This window comes from Centruroides vittatus, unplaced genomic scaffold (genome assembly GCF_030686945.1).
Source record: "Centruroides vittatus isolate TY-2023 unplaced genomic scaffold, ASM3068694v2 scaffold_576, whole genome shotgun sequence".
Lineage (NCBI taxonomy): Eukaryota > Metazoa > Arthropoda > Arachnida > Scorpiones > Buthidae > Centruroides > Centruroides vittatus.
Window position 1 is genome coordinate 286770 of NW_027122713.1, and position 22151 is coordinate 308920.

Below are 22151 nucleotides of genomic sequence, written 5' to 3' on the forward strand. Positions count from 1 at the left end.
TAACGGGTGCAGTTGCTGTTAGCACATGGTCTTCTCTCCGCTCTGAGAGCAATAAAAGGTCTAAGATATGTGATAATGTGTTAAAACTAGTCCCATAGTGGGCTCATATCTTTATTGTAGTAACTTCATGAGGACTCATGAAGTTGCGTGTTTTGTATTGTTCTGCATATCATGTAAGAAGGATGTTAACTATAAATGAGATCTGTGGTAACTCTAGTAAATAGAGGACCTTACTAGTTGAGGGCTATGATACCTCACTAGATCGAAACCTATCGTAATCTAAATTTCGTATTTTTACTCCATAGTCTGTATGACTATGGAGTAAAAATACGAAATTTAGATTACTCAAGTGAACAGCATCAGAAGAGATTCATTCATTTATAAATTAATAGTCTGTTTCGGTTTAGTTAATTAAAAAACATTTATATAGTTCAAAGTTCAAAGAACTAAACGACAGGAAATAATATACCAAAATAAATGAAAAATTTATTAATTACGTATGTTAAAGTTCTACATTATACATGTGATATTATCCTATATATAAACCTTTACTTTAAATAAAAATCTATATATAGAACTTTAATCTTTATACATAAAGGTTAAAGTTGAATAGAATACTGCATGCACGTTACACTACACATGAAAAATATAATTAATTCTGTAAGTTTTGCTAACTTTATAATATATGCAATTAAATAAAGATAAATTCTTATACTTTTTAAATTAAAAAAAAAATGTATTTAAACACATTGTTTATATAATGTTATATTTTATAAACAAATATAACAGTTTGACCCCTATATACTATAGGACTACAGTAATGTTTGATAACAACATTTACAAAGTTGTATTGCGAAATATGTTTGGTTTTATTATCTACATTCTTTAAAGTGAAATTAACATTTTATTATAAAATATAAATCAATATTAAGCTTATAAATAAATTTAGAAGTGTTTAGAAAGTCCAATCTTTCCAATTATTTGATATTTTCTACAGAACTTGATGATGATGCGAAATTTTATCAAATTCTAATTAAAATCAATTCAATAATTTTCATTAAAATTCTAATCAAAATTAACCTGATTTTGATTAGAATTTCATGCTTCTCGTTCGTAAGATAATATTTTACATCATTCAAATATCATTCACTTGAAAGATAAGAAATTTAAATACAGGTTGGTCCAAACGTCAATTAACCGAGTATATATATATATATATATAGGGCCTCACTTTATATTAAAAAGTTAGATACATATATTATCAGTGATTTATCAAATTCCATACTCATTATCATTGCTTAACACATATTTGCTTGCTTAATATATATATAATTTATCACTAATGACAGAAATCCTACTTTGCAAAATTGATGTTAATGCTTATTTTTCTGAATTATCAGCGAATTTGCAGCAAGAAAAATGATAATAAGGAGATTGCTCTTTATAAAAATCAATAGAATTATTTCTTTAATTAAGATTATAATAACGTTATTATTATTATTATTGTTATTATTATGATACTGATCGTTCATAGATCTATTTCATCACAAACTGACATTGTTTATACCATTTTATGTATCGAAATGATACTCGATCGATAAATTTTGGCATTGAGGTTGACAAATTGTCGTGTGCAAGTTCAAAATATTTCGCACGTCACGTCGAGCACGTGACAATTTTCCACCCGTTCACTCAATGGATCATGCGCTGTTCTAGTGTTATTTCGTCATATCCGCTTTATCACTGAATTAATCCACGTGATTGTTATTTATTGGATCGATTTCAATTTCACACGTGAAGTACGGAAACTTTATTCATCGATTCCTCCATAGGATGATGAAGGAAAGGATGGTTTTTAAGTAAAAATTAATTAATTTGTTTCCTAAATATTCCGCTTATACAGGTATAATAATAATTATAATTAAAATATTAAATATATATATATATATATCAATACCTAATTCTTAGCGGTAGGTGTTACTTTTAGATACTTCCTCCGTATATAATTACATAAGTAAATGACCTAAAAGTAACGTCTACCGAAAATTTTTATTTATGAACTTATTAATCCTTTATCTTGAAATATTAAGATGTAAAACATTATTATATTTATTTATTTAATTTAAAATAAGTTATAAATTTATTTTTTTTTTTTATAACTGAGTGTTTTTATATATAGAATTTTCATTGCTGTATCTAGAAATATGAACTTTTCAATAACTTTTTAAGTAAAATAATAAATTAATTTTTATTAAATTAAAAATAAAAATTGTAATAATTTAAACAGATATTTACTATATCAAGTGATTTTTATACATATTAATATAGAAAATGAGAGATGAAAATATGTCATTAATCATGTAACATTGATACAATTCAGAAAAAATAAAGAAAAAATAAATATAAATAATAATATTATTAATAGTAATTCTGTTAATATTTTAATTTATTACATTGTAACTGTTTATTTTTCTATAAGTTAATTTGTTTATCATAAATATGAACATTTTTTTTTTTTTACATTAAAAAACAATTAAATGCTTTATTACTGCAACAGAAAATTTAAATAATTTTATTTAAAACTTTAAAATTATCATTGCTAATTATTTTATTTTTAATAAAAAAAATATATAATTTCAAAAATATTATTTATATCTGTATACATTTTACTGTAGGAAAAGAAGAGGAGAGTTGTAGTTAAATATGCTTAGATATGCTTATTTAAATTAATACTAAAAATAAAATTTAATAAATTTATTTTAAAAAAATATTGCATAATAAAAGTTTTTAAAGAATGGATAATTTTATTTAAGATAATTCTTTATTTTAAGATATTTTAAGGTTAGGTTAGTAATTTATTTTTGAATATAAATATTAAAAAAAATTGCTTTAATATATAATACAGATATTATATATTGAAGCAATTTTTTCTGCTTTATCTATTGCACATCCTTTATTTTTGTAAATTCAAAAAATAAAATTTTCTTCAAAATTGAATATTGTTCTTTCGTATTAAAATAATTATAAAATCATTTGATGTGGCTGAAGATAAATGGAAATTTTTTTGAACTTTCTAATGTTTATTAATTTCTTCAATTTGTTTTTTTTTTCTAATGACTTAAAATACTCGTGGAATTCCGAATGCGCTTTTTTCTTATGTGTATTTTATTGTTATTTGATTCAAAATGCAAAAATAACATATTAAATTTAAGAAACTGGCAGTAAATTATCTCTGCTTACACAGATTAACAATTTGAGAGGAAAATGTTATTTTTAAGGTCATGGTATAGTCCACACTGACTAATTAATATTACTGATTAATTTTAAATTTTAGTCTCAGTTTAACTGGCATGCTGGTCACCCCGTTTATATGCAGCATGTCGGTCATTCCTAAAAATGCAGTATATTGTTTTTGAGGTTCCATTTTTTTTTAATCATCAGTTATGTTTATGGGCTATGAAATTATAACTTTCAATTCAGTCAGTGAGATTTATCTTCTATAGAAGCAATGTATGACTTGTACTTTACTCAACAATTTAGCTATATTTACAATTTTCTAATTATTATATTTTATGCATAATTCTGAAATGTTACAATAAGTTTCATCTTAGTTTCAATATGCTCAGATAGAATGCCGTTGTAATGGTTTTAGCATTTTTATTTTTTTATTATTTTGTAAATTTTTATTTACATTATAATCAATAAACATCATTAATATTTATACATAAACTTGATCTTGATTGAAAGTTTTAGTTTTTTAATGCATAAAATATTAATATTGTAATTTATAATAATGGAAAGAAGGAATAAAATAAAAATCAGATTTCTACTTCAAAATATAAAATATATAAAATAGCATAAATTATATCCCATGAGAAATTCAGGTATTTCAGTGATGCATATATAGAATACATAAGATGCAACAATTATAGAGAAATTATTGTCTGGTCCATCTGTGCTTTTGTTTCTGTATTGCATCTATCTATTTTGTATCTTTAACAGCCATTGATGAATTACTTTGTGTAGTTTATCTGTATAATTTAATTTACCTAAATACAAATTTTAAAAAAATGAAAATATTTTAACATTCCTATTAAATCTTATAAATATTGATTTGTTAAAATTATGACAATTCATAAAGAGAAATATTTTTTATATGATTCAAGATGCTTTTCTTGGAGTGAAATTTTTTACTCTGAGAAAAGCATTTTGCATTAGATTTTATGCTTGAGGACTTCTTTAACAAGTGACCAGTTATATTGTTTATGAATATAATCATATTGTTTTGAATTGTGTAATGATTTTCAGAATGTTAATAAAATATTTTCTGATAAAGCAATTTACTTAAACATTGAATTTTTATATTTGACAAAATGTTATGAAACAAATTATTTCTGTAGGTGTGTGTGTGTGTGTTTACATGCAAAATACAATAACCTGCTTCCCATATGACCTAACTTGACTTCAGTTTCATAGTTACAAGTTGTCTTTCTCAATGCCTTTGTAGTGTTGTTATTTTTTTTATCAACTATCTACCTTGTTTCTTTTGTATACTTCTCTCCAGTTAATCATTTTTCCTTCAGACCAGTATCTCTGTATGGTCCTTCCATCTTCTTGACCTACTCCTATTTGTTTTCCTCTCAACTTCTACCTCCAAATACCCCTATCCACATAATTGTTATGTTTCCTTATTACTGTATCATTGTTTAAACAGACTGAAATATTTCCACTAAAGCAAATTCAAATATACATTAAACAAACATTTGTTTACAAATCTAACAATATAAAACTATTTTTAAACTCAAATACATTATACAGATTTAAATTTAAATAATGCTAATGCATTTATGAGTATTTGAATAAGCTTATTAACATAAAAATATTTTTACCAAACTTAAGCAATGGGCTGCACTGAAACATTTAGCAGGATGAATGTGGTTTACTAACCATATGTTGTGCACCTTTTGGTTTAAGATATACAAAAATCACCAAGTATCATTGCTACTTCTACTGGAAGTTTTGCAAATATGCTTAAAAAAGTAAAATATCTAACTTCTTAGTTTTACAAGTGCAATTCCAGTAAAGTTATCAACCCTACAACTGTGAAATTCAATAAAAATTTCTTTATTTTCTAAAGCTTGCTATTTGCTCTCTTAGAGTGTAATTTTGAATGTAATTTCCTGAGGATTGTTTAAGACAACTGAAAATGCTCGAGAATAAAGAAATTTCTGCTGCATTTCATGGCACTAAAGTAAAATATGATTAAGAGAAGCATTTATAATTGATTTTTATTTTTTGTTTTATCTTATGGGAAGTTATTATTTAAAAACAAAATCAAAATAGACAGAAGTATAGGAGTTAATAATTTATTACATAGAAATGTTTTTGAATTAGCCTAATAGCAGTTGCTTTCTAATAGGACAACTTTCAAACTAAATAACTAAATTTTCAGATATTTTACTTTCAACATTTTAACTTTCTTTATATTCAATTTAGAAATTTTCTTTGATACAAGAGAAATATTCACATGAAGAGGTGTTAAAGAACATTAAAATAAATGTTTTATTTTCCTGCGAGCACTTTCGACATATTTATAAACGATGTCTTCAGGCAGAAATAGAATTAAATAAAATTTCTGAACAAATTTTTAAAAAAATTAGAACAAAAATGGCATTAGCTGCATAGAATATAACAAGTTTAAAATAAGAGAACTTAAAACATTAGATTTAAAAATGTGCGCGTAACATCGTCACGCACGTGCCCTACTGCGGAAACAACAAGAATGGCATTGACCGTTTAGAGCATAAACAAAACTTAGAATATTAACTTAAATTTGCATAACATCGTCTTTATTGGGTAACATCATTTCTTTATTGGAAATTACCTAATATTGGTCTGGAAATTTGAAAATATATCTGTTTATCATATTGAGTCATTATTCTCTCTGTGTTTATACAAATTATTTATCTGAATGATAATTTTATTTCATAATAAAAAAATATATATATAAAATGTTTACTTAATGCTTTTCATGAAACAAAAATGTGTTTTTTGTTACTGAAAATAACATTTAACAATTAATGTTTTTTGAGCATAATTTAAAAATTTCTTATTCCTGTTTATCACATTTATATATTTTGATTTTTTATGTCGTTTTTATCTTTGATAATGTGTCAAATTTATCACCAGGGGAATCTCTTATATAAGTAAATATACATATTTTATATATTGAATTTCTATATAATGGGTGATGATAAAGTTTTTATACAGCTTTAAACTCTTATAGCTCTAGACATATACATGATAGAAATACAATGTAAATGGTATATAAAAGTTTAATTTGTAATGTTTTATTGCGTCATGCAGCTGCTATGATCTTCAGTTCTACAGGCTGTAATAAACATTTAAAATTTTCTTTCAGTAGTTAAAAGGATCTGCAAATAAATTAAATTTAACAAAAAGTTTAATAACACTAATATATAAAAACTCAGGAATTTAAGCTTTTATACTCCATTTACAGTATGTTTCTATCATGTAAACATCCAAAGTTATTAAAATTTAAAGTTTGCCAAAGACACAATGTATATTTTCTATATGCATAAAAATTTTATAATACTTTTTAACATTATTTTTATCTTAATAAAAGTTGTATATTCTGTAATTATTGTTCTGTTTGATATTTATAATTTCAAAACATCTTTAATAAAAGATGTTAAAGTATTATATGTCTTATGTTTGAACTGAATTCTAGTTTTTACAAATAGAGGATTTATAAAGCTGCAAATAAAAATATGAAATTGAATTGGTTTTATTCATTAATAAAACTTTTTCAGTTAATTTAATGATATATTAAAATAAAAAAAAATCAGGTAATGCTTAATGGAGAAGCAAAAACAATAACAAGGAACATGCAAAATGTGAATAAACAGTGAAAGCATACATAAAATGAATAGAATGAAAACAATGAAAAGCAAGAAATAAAAATAAGATATAAAATCAATCAATTTTTACAGTTGTGATGTTTTTACAGTTGTGAGGGAAAAATAAATATTTTATCATTATACATCCTGTTTTTCTTATATCTATTATAGAATATTTTCTAATATTGGAATAGTTTTTGGGAGGGGTACAGGATATGTTTATTTGAAATTTCTATCTTATTTCCTTTTTTTAAAATATAAAAGCAAAAAAGTTATAAAAAATTTGTATTAAAAAAATGTATTCTTTTAATGAATTTATTGCAAATAAATTTTAATTAGGTTAAAATAATTACTTTCCAGAAATAGTAAGCTTTAATATATGATTTATAATCAATTAAATTTTATTAAATAAAGTTAATTAAGAGGAAATTTATCTAAAAAATTAAGATTTTAAATATGTATTCTTTTTTATTTACAGGAATTAATTTTAATATTTAAACAAGCCTGTACTATACATAATTAATTAATGATATAGTAATTAAATCAAAAAAGTGAGTATATTGTTGAGAAAATTAATAAATGTAAATTATACGTAATAGATATACTTTTATAGTTTAATTGGTTCCTAAGAAACTGCTGTTAAGTAAGCTTTTGTATTTTTCATAATCTGTGTCATAAAGTGAGGATGACATCCCATATATATGATTTTAAGCATATAATAATACAAAAATGTGATATAAAAACAAAAGTACAGTATTTATATATGGACATAATATAAAATTTATATTATTCTTTAGAGTGAAGATTATATAGTGAACAGTTGTGAAGTAACAGCTAACTGCATGTATATATTATAGTCAGACTTCTATATTACGAAGTCCTATAATGAATTTCTCTATTCAAGACATTATTTCTATTTCTCTCAGGAATGTTGAAAATGTATCTTTCTTTTATATAGGCTATATATATATATACAGGGTGTATCAATAATACAGCAGTTACAAACTTTCAGGAGAGATAGAGTACACCTAGATGATGGGAAATCACATAGCAATGCGCGGTCAGAAATTTACTAATAAAAACATTTTCGATTGGTTTAACCGATCTTCTTCAGTTACGATGAAATAGAACTTGAAAATAGAACATTTCAGTTATTTATTTATGTATTTATTTTAGAATTCTGGTTATTGTTTATTTTTAAATTTATGTTTTATTTTCAAGTTCTATTTCATTGTAACTGAAGAAGATTGGTTAAACTGATTAAAAAAACATTTTTATTAGTAAATTTCTTTGCTGGATTTTTTAAAGGCGTGTTTTTCTTTTTTTTACAGTAAATATGTTATAAATGTTAATGTTATAGATTAAACTGAAATCATACAATAAAAATTAGTTTTTACAATGCCAAAATCAAAACTGGTAGACAGCATCACTGAACAATAGCTCGAAACTTCTTGTTTGTCAGATAATTGTGTGATAATGTGAAGTTGGTATAGAAAAAGTAATTTTAAAGGTATCAAAGTATCGTGTGAGAAAGTCAAGGAATGCCTAAATTTATTATCAAGAAATTACTTTCTGGCAATATTTTGATGTTCTTTAAAGTCTTTTTAAACACAAATCTTTAATCTTTGATAAACCTGAAAGCAAATTGAAATGTTGTCTAGCAATTTATTATTTTTTTATACCAGTGCTTCTCAAACTTTGTGTTCACAGACTAGTTTTTTTTGTTTGTTTTTTTATTCCAATCCCTACAGACCAGTACTCTTTGTGAAATTAAATAAAAATGATTATAAAACAAAGAGAGTGAAGTTCGAATGCATTTTATTTTAAGTTTTAGACTAAATTAGAAAGAAAAGTACAAAACCAAAATTTGATTCTAATTATTTTTAAAAAATGGATTGTGTATGTTTTCAAGTAATTTCCTGGACTGATTTCAATTTCAGTCATTGTCACTAAGTGTTTAAATAATAAAGAAAAACAAAAGTTATAAAATATGCTTTTAAAAGACGTTAAAAGGCATTTTTAAGTAGTTTCTTAATGGAATATATAAAATGATAAAATTTGAAGAGCTCGTAATGGTCAAGTAATAAATTGTTCACAGACCAGAACTGGTCCACATCACTGCTCTAGACAACAATTTCTTCATAAAATAGGTTAATGTTTCTAATTTTTCATAAAAGAGTAATTTAGATTTTAGTAAGATTACATAAATAAATAATTATCAAGTTAAAATTTAAAAAATTTAAATTTATTCATTACATAGACATGGGAGGTATTTATTAGAACAGTATATAGTTCAAATAGTCATTAGTAATTTTAGATTATCTGTTTTACTGAGTTAAAGCTGGCAGAATGGTCTATTATCTAGCACTTGTATTGGTCACTGAAATAGCAATCCAACTGCTGCTCATAAGACATCATGATTTGTAAATTACTTCCCTGATTTAGGGGGAACACTGTCCCCCTAAATCAGGGAACCCTAAATCTAATTCAACCTATGTTTTGAACATAGCTAAATTTCTATGGTAGTTAAATACAACATTGCATACTGGTATAATGGAAAATTTATCAGTTTTAAGAGTAGTGTTGTAAATGATCATCCACAAAGCAGTGTACTGTATATTAAGAAGTATCATAAAGAAATTTTTGAATGTTACATTTAATTTTTGAAATTATAACATTTTTTTTTTTTCAGGATTTGAAAAGTTAATTTTAAAGATATACCAAATAGAAAAGAGTAGAAGAATGAGTTCAAGAAATGGATTTTTGACAATATTTTATATTATTCTAAGTGTTGTAGTATTTGAGTGTATAAATACATGTAAAGGAATGAGTGGACATGATGGAATGCATGAAAATCATACTGATAGTCACAATGGACATAATGGTCACGACAGTCACAACGATCATGAAACGAATGATACAACTGGAAAACCTAAGCATGACATGATGAATATGGATCACATGGTAAGATGTATTCATTTCAAGAGTGTATTTATTTATTTATTATTAATAAGATTTTAAAATAATTTTAATTTTCCAAAGTTGAGAACAAAGATATTTTTATAGATTTTAAAGATTTTATTCATAATTTTTGCATTACCATATTTTCATGTTTATAAACTGCAGGTAATGAAAAGGTTTTATTTTTATTGTAGCAATTTTCTGAGTAACCATATTTACTCAAATATAAGACGACCTCGCATGTAGGACGAGGTGTGACTTTAAATATCAAAATAAAGAAAATTAGTTTTATTAAATTTAATACAATTCTAATTTTATTTTGTTTAATCACAAGTAAAACATCAAATGAACATAAATGTACACATTGTCCCACAAAAATTACTACCATTTTAAACTTTAAGGAAAAATCTTGTAAAATTGACAACATAATTTGTTCATGTAAAAGCTGGACAATCAAGAACCTTTTTTTGCCAATTCTTAACAATTGAATCCACTCTCTGACGATTACACTTATGAGTTTCTCTGAATTCTGATTTCCGAATAATCATCTGTTTTCACGTGGGAATGGATTAAAACACATCATGCTCCCGTGTGATTTTGGAATTTCAATCTGGAATTCAATTCAAAATTGCTTTTCCTATTGCTATTCATCTTTATTCCTGACAATATACAAGAACGATTCAAACAACCCAGATAAAATACTTGTTTTTAAATACAAGAGGGTAAGCATCCAGTAAAAAATGCAAATACACGGTTCACAAAAATTATTTGCAAAAATGCAAAGAATCTTTCGCTCGTGCATATAGGACGACCTAGGATTTTGAAGCTGTGATAAATGAATAAAAATTTCATCTTATGTGTGAGTAAATACGGTATATGCAATCACAGGTGATATACATTAAAATGTAGTAATTTTACAAGTCAGTGCATCTTAGAATATAGAATATTAACAACTGCTACTAGACAACTGGTTAAACTTAGAAATTAATAAATACTGCAATAACCTAAAAAACCAGCAACAACAATTTAAATTATTTATTTAGAATATTATACTTTGTATATGAAGTTTTACTTACAATAAATTAAATTTTTCTGTAATGAAATAAACGAATTTATCAATTAAATTTTATAATTGGACAGTCTCCAGATTGAATTTTTAATTCATAATTGAAATAATTCCTGATAAATAAAAGCTATGGTAAGAATTTCTTTAAAACAAATCAATAATTTAATTAACATTTCATGATGCTAGTAATGTAAATTATATGTGAATGTGTATATTAGGATAAAAAATAAAATATCTTTTTTATACATAACCAGCAACATGTGCCCAGTGTTGCTCGGGTTTTTGAGGGGGTATGGAACTGAGAGAGGATGATAAAAACAATGGTCCTAGTAACTAAAACATGCATTTATTGACCTGAGTATTTATAAGAATGAAACTATAAAGAACAAAAAATTGCTTGGTGTTGCAGGACAAAGATAAAAGATCATTCTTGTCCCATTGCATAACTTTGGTGATCCACATTTCACAAAACGATTATTGGTGCTCCAACCTACAACTCTAGATTATGGGGTGGTAGTCCAGCTGGTCCAAAAAAAAAACACACGAATATATACATATATGTAGGTATGTAGGAAGGGAGAGAGATAAATATATTAACATAAAACATTGTGCAGTAACACCACAACTTTAATGATCACTTCCTAAAATTTTTTTGCCTTTACTTTCATCTTCTATAGTAGTATTGGCATTTTGCTCCTTGTCTTCCGAATGATTTTGAAGAATACAAGGTATGTCTTGTAGTCGTATGAACCTATAAAAGCATAAAGTTGTATAAACAAGTAGTAAAAATGAACCAATCTATTTGTCTAGTAAAAAATATAAAACCACAAACATATCTTAACCATTATAACTTATAATTTACCAATTATCCATAATATAAAATAAATGTTTGCTTCTATTCAAAAATAAATATTTTTTAACTCTTAATGTTTACTAACAAAAATAAGGTAAGAAAGGTAAAAAAAGCGGGAAGAAATGAAAGGAATTACTTACATCTTTTCTACACATCCACGTAACACAAGCAGGCGCAATTTATAATGAGGATGAGTTACATGTATTTTTTTGAAAGTAGTAACTGTTTTTCGAATCTAAAACACTTCTCATTTTGGTATTGTTTAGTGCACATATTCCTTTGAAAATACACATACTTTTCATGCCGATCACAAGCGGTGGTGTACATAAGAAGAAAAATACCATTCTGAGGATGGGGTCACACCTGACAAAAGGTTAAGAGTTTAAACTAGTATATGAAAATATTAAATTTTTTCCAAAAACAATATGTTCAAGTGGTTGAGGAAATGCTTTCTCAAGGTGAATCATTTTTAAAGTACATAATTACAGGTGATGAAACATGGATCTATGCTTTTGACACTGAAACTGTTTAACAATCAAGCAATCAAATGAATGGCACTCAAAGGGTGAAATGAGACTGAAAATACCATGTCAGGGTCAGTCAAAAATGTAGATCATGTTGACTGTTTTCTTCGATAATTATGTTGTGCATCATGAATTTTTTTTAACTGTCCAAGCTGTCAACAAAGAATATTATTTGAATGTTTTGCATCATTTGCATGAAGCAGTTCATAGAAAACAACCTGATATGTGATGAGAGAACTTGATTTTGCACCATGATAATGCACCTGCTCACAATGCTCTTGTTGTTTGTGAATTTTTAGCCAAGAATTCAACAGATATGGTTCCAACAGCACTGTATTCATGTGATATGGCACTGTGTGACTTTTTTCTGTTTCCTCAACTAAAATTTTCACTTCATGGTCACTGTTTTGAGTCAATTGATGCCATAAAACAAAATTCACTGCAAGTCCTCAAGGACTTCTATGAAAATGACTTTAAAGCATGTTTCAAGGATTGGAAAAATGTTTGCATAAGTGCATTGCAGTGGGAGGGATTAATTTGAAGGAGATGAAATAAATTTTGATGAATAAATTCAAATCTTGTATTTTATTGAACCATTCCCAATACTTTTTGATCATAGGGATATTTTCTAAAGAATTGAATATTTTAAAATATATAACTAAAAAGCATGACAACAAATTGAAGTTTCTAAATGATCTGCCAGAGTTTTTATTGACCTAACTTATGGTTACTTAATTATTAGAAACAAAACAATTTGTTTTAGAGGTAAGCACCCATCTCTTCACAAGTTTTATAATTAGAAATAAATTTAAATTTAGAATATTCTGGAAGAAAATAGCAGCTGTGTTGCCAGCTACACTACTAGACGTCTATCTAATCTTTGCTTTCAGAAGCATTAATTACTTAAGTCATTCAGATATAAACATAGTGGTTAATCACAAAGTCAACTGGGGATGACTTTAGCACCCACATCCCTCCATGTCACTTAGCCAACGTGTGCTTTTACCCCAGTGTGTGTGTGTGTGTGTGTGTGTAACAATCAACCCAATACATTTGTAAAGAGTCCCATAGAACGAGTCTCTGCAGAACTAACAAAAGAATGATGAACGAGTAGGCTTAACAATAAGTTGGGGTTTTTAATTCTTCCCATTTGACAATATACAAATTAAATACAAACTACCACATGTTCACAATTCATTTGACACTTACAATACACAACAATAACACTACAAACTATCACGTGATTCATGTTCCCTTTCCTTTCCTTCTCTCCCTTCAATGGCTACTCAACACATTACAATTGAGAGCTGCGTAAACAAAAAAAAACCCACCTACTCATGATACACTCCTTGAATGTATGGGAACAAAAAAAAAAACTGAAAACTAATCTCCTTGCTCAAAGCTCCCCTTACTCCTTTTTGCCTTGAGTATGTGCTTGCTCAATGTTTGAATGTTCATATTTCAATGGGGACAGATTCCTATGTGATGGCCTTCCCCTGGTCCTGGATCACCTTACGCAGCTCCTTTCCTGGTTGATGTGCGACTGTCCCTTTGCCCAAAATGCTCTTTCTTATTGCTATCTCTCTGTATCTCTGCTCCCACTGGCCAATCCGGATGCCAACATAGTGTAGATTGGGAAAAGGCAGTATCATGGAAAAAACGAAGGGATAGAGGGAAAAACTGAAACAACACAAAATACCATGTACTGTACATCATGAAGCACTAACATTAAAATTGAAAGTTTTAGCATGATAATATATAGGATTGAAAAGTTATAAGGGCATACGTTTAAAACATAAAAGGTTTTAAAGAAATTGCAACTTTTTTCAGTTCTGTTAACAATTTATAAACAAATAAAGCTGTGAGGAAATTGTTGCATCAGCATACCAATTTTGCTATTTTATCATTTGATATTTATCAGAGATAAACAGTGAAATTTGCATGGATGATGTAACAGTTTAAATATGAAAATCAACAGATAAAACAATTTATTGTGATATACATGGTATTTAATTATGTCTAATAATAGTGTGAAGTGTGGCTACGCCATGCCTAAATTGTATATTTTTATATGTAATTATATCATTTTCATATTTTATATTTTCTATTTTCTTTGTTCTTTTCTTCCCAACCTAATTGTCCATTCTTCCTGGAATGTACCTACCGCTCCCACCCTTTCTTTGTTATTTCGATGACTCACCCCTAAAACAAAAGAGGGAGTGTAGCCCTGAGGGGTGAGAGAGGAAGACGTGGGTCATTCTGGAGCGAGAACTCGAGTTGGAAGGAGCGATAGTGGTGTTTCCCAAGTGCGCCGAGTGCCAGAAAGATAGGGACGAGGACGATTTGAGCTGTTCTAGAGAGTGAAAGAGAAAGTGAAAGTGTTTGCCGATCCCCGTTTCACCGTGATATTTCGGCCGGTAGTTTTGTCATCGTCATCTAGTCGTGGGTACCCTCTTTCCTGTCCGTTCTTGATATTCTCTTCCTTTTATCTCTTTGTATAATATTTTTAACTTTATAATTTAAGTAATATTGTCGGGAGTTTTTTTTTATGTACACTAGAATTAAGGTTTATGTTTAAGGAGATATTGTCGGGAATATTTATTGTACCAGTTTCGGTATTTTTGCTCTCGAGTATTGTCGGTGGAAAAGGTGTTTGTTGGTATCCCCTGTATCCTGTTTATTTACGAGCGAAGAAAATAAAACTCATTGTGTTTTGTTTCTTTCAATTTTGTTTCGTTGTTTTCATACCGCTCGTTAACCTTCTCACAGAAGTTAAGAAGTACAGTATGTGCCAGAATATACCTTACTAAAACAATATTGTTCATCTCATCATTTCTGTACTATATCATTTGGTGCATATTGTACAAGGACTGATAAGGTTTCAATTTTTTTTTTTTAAATTAGTTTGGGAAGAAGTATAATAATGTAAGATTTAAGAAGTAATAAAAATTGTATATTTAAATCTGTTCATCCCTTGACATAATTGCCATGTAGAATGATAAGTTTTTCCAAATGTTTAATCATTTTTCTATATTGTGCTTAGAAAACTGTTTTTTCTTGACCATTTCCATACAGCAGCTTGCATCGAGCATCTGGAAAGATAGAAAAAGTCAATTCTGTGTAATGTTACAAGCAGTCAAGAAATATATATTTGCAGAGTAAAACCAGAAAGAACCACCTTTTTTTCCTTGCATTATAGTAACACAAGATCTAAATGCATTAAGGAAATAGAGAAGATATTTAAGAATTTGAAGTGAGATTATTCTATACATTCATTGCAGTTCAGATCTAGCACCATTTGTTTGTTTGTAAAATTAAAGATGTTGGAAGATAAATGATTTACTTTGGATACTTAAATTAATTTTGGTATGGGAATGGATCAAGAAAAAACCAGAAAGATTTTTTCTTTATGCAAAAATGCATTAGAAAAATGTGCCTTTCTAAATGATAACTATATTGAAAAATAATATCTATGATCAAAATAAATGATTTTAAACGGTCGCGTAATTCCCAATCAGGGGCACACGTACATTGGAGTACTTGGAACACATACCTCTCTCCTTTCATCAGGGTTGCCCTTTTTCTAATCCCCAAGAGGATCCAAATTCCATTATCAACAAACAACAGAAAATGCACAACTATTCCCCAAATACTTGTACAAAATAAATTAATGAACGATATTTCTCCATTGTCCCATGCATGGCATCTGCAGAAAATTTTTCAGGAGGGCAAAGTTTAGAGACAAATAATTACATTAATAAATTTTTATTTAACTATTACTGTATTTTACGGACTATAAGACGCTACGGGACTATAAAACGCACCTGAATTTTGGAGGCAATTTTTTGAAGAAAAAAGTGCGTCTTATAGTCCGTAAAATACGGTAAACTTTTCTGAGGGGTTTCACAAGTAGATTATAAAGTATGGTATTAGATCAATACAAAATGACAAACAAAGCATCCCATAGTCGAGAGTGTAAGATTATGTGTCTCAATCAGTTTTATGATTATAATTTGTAGAATATTTTACTCAATCCTAGAGGAAAGCAAGTGTCCATTGTCTGTGTCTGTGGATGCTCACATAGGATGTTGCATGCAACAATTCCTATGTAGTTATTTCATTGTAAGTTGACCAAAATCACACTCCTTATTTACAAGGCCAAATTAGCTCTTGAGTGTAACCAGCAGTGCTTGTGGAAGCATTGTTGGTTGCACTCATTGGACATTGAATCATGGAGTTTGAAGCTTCTTTCATAATGTACGATGTCCTTTTTATAGCCTGTGTCCTCATTTTTATAGTCTGTTCCCATTTGCACTATTCCCAACTGGTCACATGACTCTTCCTAAACTAATTTTATACAAATAGAATGTTATTTATTTATCTATCAATTGTTGCATTACATTGGTAAACACCATAATAAGTTTAATACTCAGATAAAATCAGACTCCCTGCCAATAATCTAGTCCTACAGTATATTGGGGCAACAACTAGGCAAATAATTATTCATGTACTAGATCATAAAATGCTATTAACAAAGGGCAGATGAATATACACCATAATGGAAAGATGTCTTTGTTACAACACATTTCTGATTCAAAACATGTTTTTATTTGGAGAACCTTATTAATTACCAAGCACAACATCATTAACCAGCCCATTGACTAACCCATTACAAATTTTTATCTTAATCTTTTACTATGCTATAGATCCACCCCTATTTTTTATATTATTGTTACATTTTTAACCTTTATAAATTTGTTATTTTTATGTAAATTCATTCTTTATGTTTGCTCAGCACATGACTAAATATTTTTAAAAACTGTTCTATATTTTTGTTCTAATTTTACATTGCCTGAGGAAGACATTTTATACATCTCAGACATTTGTGTTATTCAAAAGGACAGATAAATATGTAAAGAAAATCAGTTTTTTGGGTGTTAATTAACAATCAACTCTTATTTGTATGTAATCTATGCTGTTTCCACAGAACTTTATATTAATAGTAACTTTAGGATTGAATTTATATATGATAAAAAATTTCTTAGCATTATATTTTCATGCCATATAGGACAGAGATTGTAAACAAAAGAAAAAAGTAAACACACCCTAATGCCTTTGATCTAGTCCATAGATCATCTTCAGGTTTTAACCTTAAAGAATTATTTTTAAGAATGTTACAAAATAAAAAATTGAAACAAGTGTTCTAAAACAGTCAACTCTTAAACAGCCCACATTTAAGAAGCTATAAATATGAATTAAAAGACATAAAAAAAAATTAATTAAAAATAAAGTAAAACTAAAACCAAAGATAAAAAAATAAATATAAAATATGATCTTCAGGATTACCTCAGCTTATCTATGGACTAGATCAAAAATATTAGAGTATGGGTATTAGAATTGTTAGATATTAGAAAAATTCAATTCTAGATATTAAATAAAAACAACTCTAATATTTAGAGTTGTTTTTCTTTTTGTTTACAATCTCTTGCCTGTTGGTATGCAAATATAGTAGCTGAAATATGAGAAGTGATTGTGTAACTATAAATTCCTCAGCATGTTTTATGTGATGTAAGAGAGATATAGATTATTAGCAAACATTGGCATGCACTTATATTTGTATTATTATTAAATACATTAAAAGAGTTATTTATAAATTTTCATTTGCTGATTTTTATATTTAAACTGTGACATTAATGCTATTTGTCATTTGTCATACATTTTATTTTCTACTTTATCACTATTGTATGGCAGTTTATAAGTACAAAATGTCTTTTTCATTAGCCAAAATTTTATGCAACTAAACTAATCAACAGTTGTTGGACAATTCATCTAACACAGCCTTAGTATCTGTTATACAATTTTCCATACATTCAGCTCTATATATTGTAAATATTTATTGATTAGCATCATCATAATCCTTATTCAGTATTTTTATTTAATAATGAGCTATCAGATATTTGTACTTTTTGTATCTGTTGCTAATTAAAAATTATGCTTCATTTATTTTTAGATGTATTTTCATGCTGGTGTTAAGGTTACAATACTTTTTAAAGAGTGGGCTGTTTCGACTGCTGGTGGTAAGAATTTATTTGCCATTATTATTTTTATAATACAGATAATCATCATGTATAAAGTATAAATCCATTTTTATAAATAATAATTTTTATTGATAAAATTTCCAAAATATTCTTTAAAATTAGTCAACAGATTTAAAATAATGTTAAAATGAAAGTTTGTATAAAAATTGTTTTTCTTATATGTATTCTATTTAACTTGCATAAGATTAAAATAGAATTGGAAAAAGTGTCTTGATGAAGGACATGACTTTGCAATTTTTTTTATCAGTAATCTGTAATCAGAATATTTGGATGGCTGATGCAATAAAAATCTCAGCCTGTCGTTCTGAAGGATCTAGATTCAAATACAATTCAGATTTTTATGAACAGAGGCTATTATAATATAAACTTAAAGCTATCAACTCTATTGTAATATCTGTTTTATGAAGAACTAATGATCAGACAAATTTGTAAAGTTTTTTATGAAACTTTTTATAGTTTGATAAACTTTGTGTTGTAATCTTATCGCAAAGAATTTTCACGAGATCTTTGGCATGTTGCAACTGCTAAAAATAATCCTGGCATATGAAAAAATAGTAATATTATATATAGATTTTAAAATATAAATATCAGAATGATATAGCAAAAATCTGCTTTATTAGAGGTCACTCTAATAGCTGAACACCAATAAAGCAAATTCTTTAAATATAATAAAGGATTTGGAGTTATTTTTTTATCATAATGATGAAATTACTAATTTTTCTGCGAATTTACTAATATCATTCTATGCAGAGAATATAACTTAATGTTATTAGAAAAAATATTTTTAATTTTTAACTCAGAGTATTAATTTAATGTAGGAGGGCTGTCAATTGCCAGCATTTTGGGCATTATTCTGCAGAAATAACTATCATAGTATTATTTGATCAATATATTGCTATGAAAATTCTATGAGAGCTATTTTAAACATACAAAAGTTTTTCTTAAGTTAATTAGTAAAATTTCATAATTATTAAATGAATGAAATGAAATAGTAACTGAGATTTTATTAAGTGTTGTTTCTAATATATTAATTAATAATTCCATATTTGTAATATTAAGTTTGAATTTCTATAACAAGTGTTAAATTTCTTTATTTATTTTGAAATAATTTTTGTTAATTTTTGTTTTTCTTTAGGAATTGTTGGTTCTGTAATAGGAATATTTTTATTAGCTTTCATTTACGAAGGTTTAAAGTATTTTCGAGAGCATCTCTTTAAAATACATCTTTCTTCGATCCAATTCTCTACAGTAGCAGTCACAGAACAGAATGGTGGCTCTATAAGAGAAGTTCATAATATAACAAGGTAAGTTTTTATATGTTTTAAATTGCATCTTGTATAAGCTTTTATATTATTTCGGAGAATTTGATTCAGAGTTTCTCCTGGGTTTCACAAAGTGACAGTTTTTGAGTTTTAGAGGATTCCTCCTGGGTTTTTCTGCTTGACTATCTGACTCCAATAATAATCTGTTATTCTTAATTAAGAGTAACTGTAGATAAATAAGAGCCAAGTAAGCATTGGTTCAGAGTACTGAAAATTTTAAAAGACTAGAGTAAAAAATATTAATACTGACACTAAGTTGACCAGGATGTCAATTGTTCAAACTAGTGCTGATTTTAATTAGAATTTCTTCTTTATTGGTAAATTTGATTTGCATTTTAAATACTTGAAATATAAATATTAATACAGCTATAATAAAATAAAATAATTAAAACTAGTACTTAAAACTGTAAACATTAAATTTATATTTATAAACTTTAATAAATACTAAAACACAAAATTAAAACTTTTATATAAAAAGCATTGGAAAGTAATTGTGTTTCCTGAAATAACTTGATTTTTTAAAAAAAAAATCAATATATTTACTATTCAGAAACAATAGTTAACAAATAGTTACAATTCTAACTTTTAAATATAAAAGTTTATTTATTTATAAAATTTATTCTATTAATATAATAGGAAAATTATATTTGTCTCAATAGAACAGAGATTTGGCTACATTGCCAGACAGTTCTTATTTGAAATTCATATTTTAGTGGATTGCCTTGAATTTATAAATCACAACTGATATATAATCAAAACAAATTTTTTCTGTAAAGAAATAAATCAAGTTTTTGCAATTTAGAAATACAAAATTTAAATTTAATTTAAATTACAAAATAACAATTTTATTAAAAATGGCTTAATTACAGAACTTAAATAATATTATCTGTACTTGTAGTTACAAGGCATGCGCTGTAGGATGTGTCAGAAATAATAGGACAATATATGAAGTACTATGATATTAAGTGTTAATTTTATTTCAAAAGCAAGATTTTGTTTACATGAATTAGATAACAAGTAGTCAGTCTGTACAATTTTTCATGTTGTGATTTGTTGATGCATGCTTGGAGCTAAGTTTGAAACATTGCTTCAAACTTAGCTCTTTCTATTTCTGACACACCATATATAGCATTTAATAGAAAATTGTCTCATACTGCTATCATGTAACAGACCAGATCCAGAAATCATTAGAGGGGTGCAGAAAAGAAACAATATGCCTTACAAAATTTTTTACTACCTTCTTTAATCAGAATAAACTTCCCAGAAGGGGTGCGGTTGTATCCTGTGCACTCCCTAAATTTGCCCTTCTCACATAGTATGATTTTGGATAGCCATACTGTAAATTTAGAAATGTCCAGCAGAGGATATATGATAAACATAGTTCCATACTTCACTGGAATTGATAAAAAGAGATTGACAAAGTTTATTTTTTTTCTTCTAAGTAATGATTAGCATAAATTTTTAAAAAATGTTTTAAATAGAAAACTTTATTATTATAAAAATATTCAGTTTTTAAAATTGATTTAATAGCAGTAAAGATGTTCCGGATCAGCTTGCTGAATAGTAAATGTGATTACTAACAATTTGTATATTAAATTTATCTTTTTAAAATAATTTACCAAATTCATAAGATTTGTTTAATTAATTATACTCATTATTATAACTCGTATTTATTAAAAGTAACCATATGATAAAAATTTTATTTATATTTTCAGACATAAAATGCTGAGTTGGTCTCATGGTCTCCAAACTGTGTTGCACGTTGTACAAATGATTATCAGCTACTTTTTAATGTTAATATTCATGACATATAACATATGGTTATGTCTTGCCGTGGTACTCGGATCGGGAGTCGGATATTTTCTCTTCGGCTGGAAGAAGGCCACCGTTGTCGACGTCACCGAACATTGCCACTAAGTAAATTGTCTATTTTTAAAATGTTACATTGGTAAAGTGTCATTTCTAATGTAAAAATTGCATAATATTATGCATGGGGCCAAACAAATAAGGGAATTATGCAAAAACATATCTTATATCTATGTAAGGTGGAATAATACATTAAGTTAAAAATGTTATTTGTTACAGAAAAATTAATAGTAAAATTGAAAAATTTTAAGTTTCCATTAAAAAAATTGCAGCTAAGTAGAATTAAGAAATAGCAACTTGTCCATATTATAACAACCATTTTATATATATATATATATATACTTATATTTTTATTAATTTCCTAATCAAAATATTTTTTACTACCAAGATTGCATACAATATAATTAATTTTATTTTATATAATTATATATGTAGTAATTACATTAATATAAATAATTTTTCATAGGTAAAATATAAAGGTCACAAGTTATCTAGTCATAATTATTTTAATTATATTTAAGTGTAAAAACAATATTTTGAT

The 22151-nt window shown here is 26.7% G+C and overlaps 1 protein-coding gene across 1 annotated transcript; it reads left to right on the forward strand.

Annotated features, from left to right (window-relative positions):
- Positions 1-1581: 1581 nt before the first annotated feature.
- Positions 1582-21814, forward strand: LOC136989441 (high affinity copper uptake protein 1-like). Its single transcript, XM_067287594.1, has 6 exons — positions 1582-1903; positions 7399-7471; positions 9613-9884; positions 18335-18401; positions 19558-19726; positions 21460-21814. Exons 3-6 carry the CDS (start codon positions 9663-9665, stop codon positions 21659-21661), a joined length of 660 nt encoding a protein of 219 aa, XP_067143695.1. The 5' UTR covers positions 1582-1903; positions 7399-7471; positions 9613-9662; the 3' UTR covers positions 21662-21814.
- The last annotated feature ends 337 nt before the right edge of the window (positions 21815-22151 follow it).

What these genes read in the sequence shown, in the direction of transcription:
- LOC136989441 (XM_067287594.1), top strand. Translation starts at nt 9,663, where the DNA reads ATGAGTTCAAGAAATGGATTTTTGACAATATTTTATATTATTCTAAGT. An exon ending in GGCTGTTTCGACTGCTGGTG is followed by an intron (nt 18,402 to 19,557) that starts GTAAGAATTTAT and finishes GTTTTTCTTTAG; the next exon opens with GAATTGTTGGTTCTGTAATA. An exon ending in GAAGTTCATAATATAACAAG is followed by an intron (nt 19,727 to 21,459) that starts GTAAGTTTTTAT and finishes TTATATTTTCAG; the next exon opens with ACATAAAATGCTGAGTTGGT.